This window comes from Triticum urartu, chromosome 6A (assembly GCF_056163025.1).
Source record: "Triticum urartu cultivar PI428250 chromosome 6A, HENAU_Tu73, whole genome shotgun sequence".
NCBI classification, from domain to species: Eukaryota; Viridiplantae; Streptophyta; class Magnoliopsida; order Poales; family Poaceae; genus Triticum; species Triticum urartu.
Genome location: NC_141878.1, coordinates 115,081,236 through 115,087,442, shown reverse-complemented (window position 1 = coordinate 115,087,442; position 6,207 = coordinate 115,081,236). Strand labels below are relative to the sequence as shown.

Here is a 6,207-nt window from a genome sequence, read left to right as displayed (position 1 = left end):
CAGATAAATTAATTAATAGGACTAGCACGTATGATGGAAACTTCCAATTGTTAAAGGAAATACAATAAAATTAATCATAGCACATCCACATAAAACAAGCATGTATACACTACATATTCAGAAAACCTCTATTTTCACCAAGTTGTGCATATATATAAGATGGTATTTGATACATTGGTACAAATTAATATCCAGATTCAGTCAAGCATTCACACATAGCCATCGGCTAGCAAGAAGAAATAGAGTTGAAGGCAAAGACAACATCACTTACATGGAGGCAACTGAGTGCCAAGTTTAGCCACTTCCTTCTTCGACCACAAACCACGGAGTCTTGGTTCATAGCATAGAAAAAACTCTCGACTTGATGCATCCTTCAAAACATCGGAGGCAAGGACCTTGATCTCGTCGGATACATCATCCATGCCATGCAACACCTCCATGCACCTTGAGATTGAGTATTGTTGTCCTTGATTTGACGCTTTGTGTTCCATGGTTTCTTCAGTGCTTGGTATCGATGTGGTTCCCTTATATTTCTTCTTGGGTCTTCCACCTTGTGATCCACCATTTCCACTCCTTGATTTTGCATGATCTTCACTTTTTTGCTCGAAAGAAAGTACTGGGGCCTCGTCATCATCATTGTCAATAACAGGATTTGTAACCGAGGCCGTGTTCTTCACGGAGGTAGTTGCCCTCCTGAAGGATAATGGGGCCTTGACATCATCATTGTCAAACAAAGTAGGATTCACAACCGAGGGCCGGTCCTGCACAGAGGTACTTGCCCTCTTGAAGGATAACAAGGGCCCATGTTCTTCACCAGCCTTCGTGAAGGATAATGGGGCATAAATATTAGGATTCACAAACGAGCGCCTATTCTTGAGAGAGGTAATTGCCCTCTCGAAGGATAACCCGGGCCCATGTTCTTCACCATCCCTCCTAAAGGATAATGGGGCATTGTCACCAATGTTGCCGAAAATATTAGGATTCACAAATGAGCGTTTGTTCTTCAGTACAGAGGTACTTGCCCTCTTGAAGGATAACCAGGGCCCATGTTCTTCGCCAGCCCTCCTGACGGATAATGGGGCATTGTCACCAATGTTGCCGAAAGTATCAGGACTCACAAATGAGCGCCTGTTCTTCAGTACGGAGGTACTTGCCCTCTTGAAGGATAACCTGGGCCCATGTTCTTCACCAGCCCTCCTAAAGGATAATGGGGCGTCGTCACCAATGTTGCCGAAAATATCAGGATTCACAATGGAAGGTATGTCTTTCATAGTACTGACAGTCTTATTTGCCCTCTCGAAAAAAGCAATTGCCACCTGGGAGGTTTCTTCTGCAGATCGGGAAGTAGACATACCTGCGAGTTCAGCTCGGCCGTGTGAGCAAACAGCAGGTGAAACACTCTACTAATTCATAACAAACGTACTACTACAAGGCACGAGGATGGATCAAGAAATAGAGCTGCTTGTGTACACATCAGATCGTCTGAGGGGTGACCGCTAAACCGTGACCAAATTAGGGTTTGCGTCGTCTTGGTGAATCAAAACAGCGGCTACGCATAGGGCTAATCCTTTCGGCCACAATCACAACCCATTTTGCTAGAGAGAGAGGGAGAGAGAGACGCACCTAGGTGCCGAGACGCGTCCGCCGTCAGCCCCGGAGCCGAGCAGAGCTGGGCGTCGCGTATCACATGCCACGCTCGCCCTTCGGCAAGACGGCAGCGGGTAGGGGTGGAGGGGGGAGCTAGGGCTCACCGCTGATCTGCCTGGTCTGGACCGAGACGGTTCATATATCGGTGGGCGCAGGAGCGCTACTCGGCACCGGTCGACCGGCCAGAGCGCTGGAACGGTCCCCTCCGGAACCATAGGATTAGGTATCAGCGCATCTTGTTAAAAGTGATCTAAACGCTTTTATATTATTTTACGGAGGGAGTATTAGAACTGTGTGTCTCTCATTTAAAAAATGTGTCTCGGGAAGAATGATTAGCAACAATAATTTTTAAAACTTCGACAATGATTTGGTGTAAAGAGTGTTTACAACGTAGCGACTTCGTCAATCTCAAGATGATGTGTTGTCTCAGTCTCTCGGAAGTACTCATATGGGTAGGATGTGCATGTGTGCGTTTATAGAGGTGAGTGTATGTGCATATATATGAGCATCTGTGTCTATACTGTGTTAAAAATAAAAAGAGGGAAGGGAGGGTTTGTGCGCTATCAACCTCGACATGCATAAAGCTTATGATAGGGTTGAGTGGTCTTTTTTGAAGGATATTATGCTAAACTGAGTTTCCTGATAATTGGCTAAATTATACAATGTGTATCCATTATTGAATACCGGACTCGGTCTAATATGAAAGAAAGTGAGAGTTTCAAGCATGCGAGGTTTATGACAGGGAAATCCCTTATCTACTTATTTGTTTCTAGTATGTATGGAGCATCCGCCTACTCTATTGATGCACGAAATATTCGTGTGTGCAGATGCCCCACAATCACCAATCTTCTCTTCGCTAATGATTCATGAGGGCTAATATGCACAATGCTAACACTTTGAAGTCAAATTTGGATTTCTATTGTGTCGCTTTCGGGCAGATGGTTTAGGGTGTGCTTGGTTGCAAAGTATTCTCAAGAATACTACAATTTATTTAAAAATTATGGTTTTAAATACTTTCAGGTGTTTGGCTCTAATAAAAAATTGTAGTATTATCTATACTCCTATATAGTGTACTAGTAGCACTTCATATAAGCTGTTGGATCTTTCTAATCGAACGACTCATATTTAGTGGCTTGTGATAGAGAACTACATGGCCACATTGACACCGTTGGATATGTTAATCTGATGGCCCATATTGCAAGGATTCATTGTGGGCCCCATCCCACTATTGCCTGTCACTCTCGCATGAAATTTATACCGCGCACGTGATTCTTCCTTCGCTATCCAGAAATTTCTGGTGAACTCTCGTGAAAAAATTGCACTACGCATAGAGTAATACTAGCAAAGGTACTAGCTAGCAAATAGGCATCATAATCACGATGAGAGAGTGCGAAAAAGCATGCAATGGTGCAGGATAGTATGTGTTATGGTCGAATAGATTTTACTTTCTCTCATATTCGTTTTAGAAATAGTACTACCCGGTTTTTTTCTTTTGTTTACCAATAATTTTTTTGGACAATTTTGATCAACCAAAAAAGACATAATCAATGCTTGAAATAATTATTTTATTCTTCTTTTTGAGTTGAATAATTAATTTATTCGTAATGATAAATACCTTGCAGCTTAGTACTCTTTCCATTGCCCAGTTTAGAGCACATTAAATTTATATATGTTTGAGGATTTCAAAATATGTAAAAGCAAGATTACACACATATTAAAGTGTTTACACCATTTCATTATGATTAATACTGTTAATTTGTGTACGTGACTCTACTCATCGTAGTTTAAATTATATAGATGTGTGTCAGGAGAAAACAACCCCTTCTCATGTGTATAGGTCATACTTGGAAAAAATAACCGAATAAATGCTGACAATATAATTATATTGAATACAATTAATTGCCATAGGCCACCCCTGGACACGGATTAGGTGACTTGTCCACAACGAGTCACGCTGTAACTTGGGGGCACCCATCCGTTTGATCAGAAATGGACAGCCCAGATCAAGTCATGTAGCAATAAAGACTATTCCTGATTTACTGTTCACGGGGTGCTGTAGACTGGATATTGTAGACGTCTACTATAGCTGTCTCACTGTTTACGTCTGATCCGTCCGTTCACCCCCACCCCACCCCAACATGCGACATTTCACAATAATTCTAGAATTATACACGTGCACCGCACGTGCCATTTACTAGTAAACTATAGTATCCATGGAACTGTAGTTCTTTTGCAGTATTAAAAGAAGAGGTTGGGACCTCTTTTCTAAAATTTGAGAAACACAACAAAGGCCTTGTGTAGTGTTGGCCTATTGCAACACTGTATACTTTTGATTGCCAAACATACCACTGTTTCCGCAATACTTATAAAGATTGTCAATCTTATAAACTACCGTATTCATTGGTATAAAAAACCGTAGTATCAAAATACTGAGGTTTGAATAAGGCATTTATTCCAAACAGAGCCTTAGTATCTTTTTAGTCCAATACAAGCATCAAGGTTAGAGAACAAATCTGTAATACTTTGAATATATTGACCCTGGCCCTTGGTGACACATACTTAATGTTGGGTTGGATAATTTGATTGATCATATTATTGAAAATCGATGGTAGGAAGGGAAAAAATATTATTTATTGGAGGGAAGGAAATTCTTCTTAAGTATGTTGTTCAAACTATCCCCACCTATGCTATGTCGGTCTTTAAAATTTTCTAAAAATGATATGCAAAGGAATTATTGATGCGATGTCGCATTTTTGGTGGGGGACGAGGGCGAGAGGAGGATAGATTGGGTGGCTTGGTGGAAAGTGGATGTCCAAAGAATCAAGTAGGGATGGACTTTCGTGGTATTCCCTATTTCAACGTGGCGATGCTGGAACACAGGATTGGCGTCTCCTCGAGAATCCAGACTCTTTATGTGCCACTATATTGAGAATTAAATACTTTTGTAATGGCAATTTACTGAACGAAAAGTACTATTTAAGCACCATGAATACAAATCACAAAGCATGATGTAGGATATTACCTCATGACGAGGGTTCAAACCTGGGTAGCCACCTTGTGCGAACTCCTCTCTACTACTTCTGGCTGCGTTTGCCCCGTCACTCCCCATGATCACCATCGGCGAGCCAGTGGATGCGCCACGTTGTCTATACGCCTATATAGTGTACCAGTAGCACTTCATATACACTAGTAGAAAAAGGGTCAAATGTGAAGCACATTAGTGCCGGTTTGAATTTGAGTCGGCACTAATGTGTCCATTAGTGCCGGTTCCAACGGCTAGGCGGGCGGACATCATTAGTACCAGTTCATGGCGAATCTTTAGCACCGGTTCGTGCCACGAACCGGTACTAAAGTGAGTGGTGGAAGGATGTTGTCAGTCCGGGGCCCCTCCAGCACCTTTAGTACCGGGTCGTATCACGAACCGGTACTAAAGGTCGTCCTACATACACCCTTCGTCCACCCGAGCTCGCTTTGTTCTTCCCCTTTCCCCTCTCCTCTCTGTTCTTTCCCTCTTCCTCTCAAGCTCATCACACATTTTGCCCAAAATTTGTCAAGATTTGAAGGCCCCCATCCATTCAAATGATCACAAAGGTCAGCAACTTTGTCCTTTCATCTCTCATTGCTATATTAGCTCTTGCAATGCTTCATATAGTGATTGATTTTTGAGTTTAGTAATTTGGGAGGAATTATATATATGTGCTAGTATTTAATTTATATGCAATTTGAGGTCAAAAATAACACTTAGTTTGCATATGTAGGTGTGGTTTACTTAGTGCCTTCTAAATCTCCGTCGTAACCACCGTCGATCGCCCGCAACGTCCCGTCGCCGGCACCACCTTGTGGTGAGCCTCTTGTTCATGAATGATTTATATAAAAAATTGATGTTTGTGTGATTTGGATATATAGTTACTCGTATAATTATCTTACCCATACGTTGTTTGTTATACATAGTGCCATGGTTTTGATATCCGTCCCCGTCGGCCTTCGTCCGGGTTATGATTCGGATGTGGTATATTCTCTTTTAAAACTATTTGTTGCATTTCGTGTTTATGACAAATTATGCCCATCAAGTTGACATAGATATTTGTATGTAGGAGGTAGTTGAACCGGAAATTCCAACCAACCCTATTGTCGAGAGGTTAAATTTAGTTGAAAGAGAAAACGAGGATTTGAAGGAAAAATTGAAAAGAACCGAGGGGAGAAGACGGAATTGGAGTTGCATGTTGCCGATGTCGTCGATGATCACAAGATTAAGATAGAGAAAATGCGCTTGAAGATTAGAAAGATTAGAAAACATGCCATTCATAGTGAGGCTTGGTATCATTATGCTGTTGGATCAATTGTTACCTTAGTTGCGATCTTGATCGCATTTGTTGTTACATTTAAATTCTTTAGCTAGAGAGTTATTTGTTTGTTGCATTTAAGTGTTGTATGAACTTTATGTATGAACTTGTATTAATTTGGTCTTTTTCGGTGTTGTGTAATGAAGATGAGCCGACAATGGATGTACGATGACCGATGCTCTCCTGAGTTCATTAATGGCGTGCAAACTTTTCTGCT

At 41.5% G+C, this 6,207-nt stretch overlaps 1 protein-coding gene across 1 annotated transcript; it reads right to left on the bottom strand.

Annotated features, from left to right (window-relative positions):
• Positions 1-263: 263 nt before the first annotated feature.
• On the bottom strand, positions 264-1,352 carry LOC147964371 (uncharacterized). The gene has a single exon (XM_087529947.1). The coding sequence runs from the start codon at positions 1,350-1,352 to the stop codon at positions 264-266; it is 1,089 nt and encodes a 362-aa protein (XP_087386073.1).
• Positions 1,353-6,207: the final 4,855 nt, after the last annotated feature.

Coding starts and splice junctions, on each gene's coding strand:
- LOC147964371 (XM_087529947.1), bottom strand. CDS start 1,352: ATGTCTACTTCCCGATCTGCAGAAGAAACCTCCCAGGTGGCAATTGCT.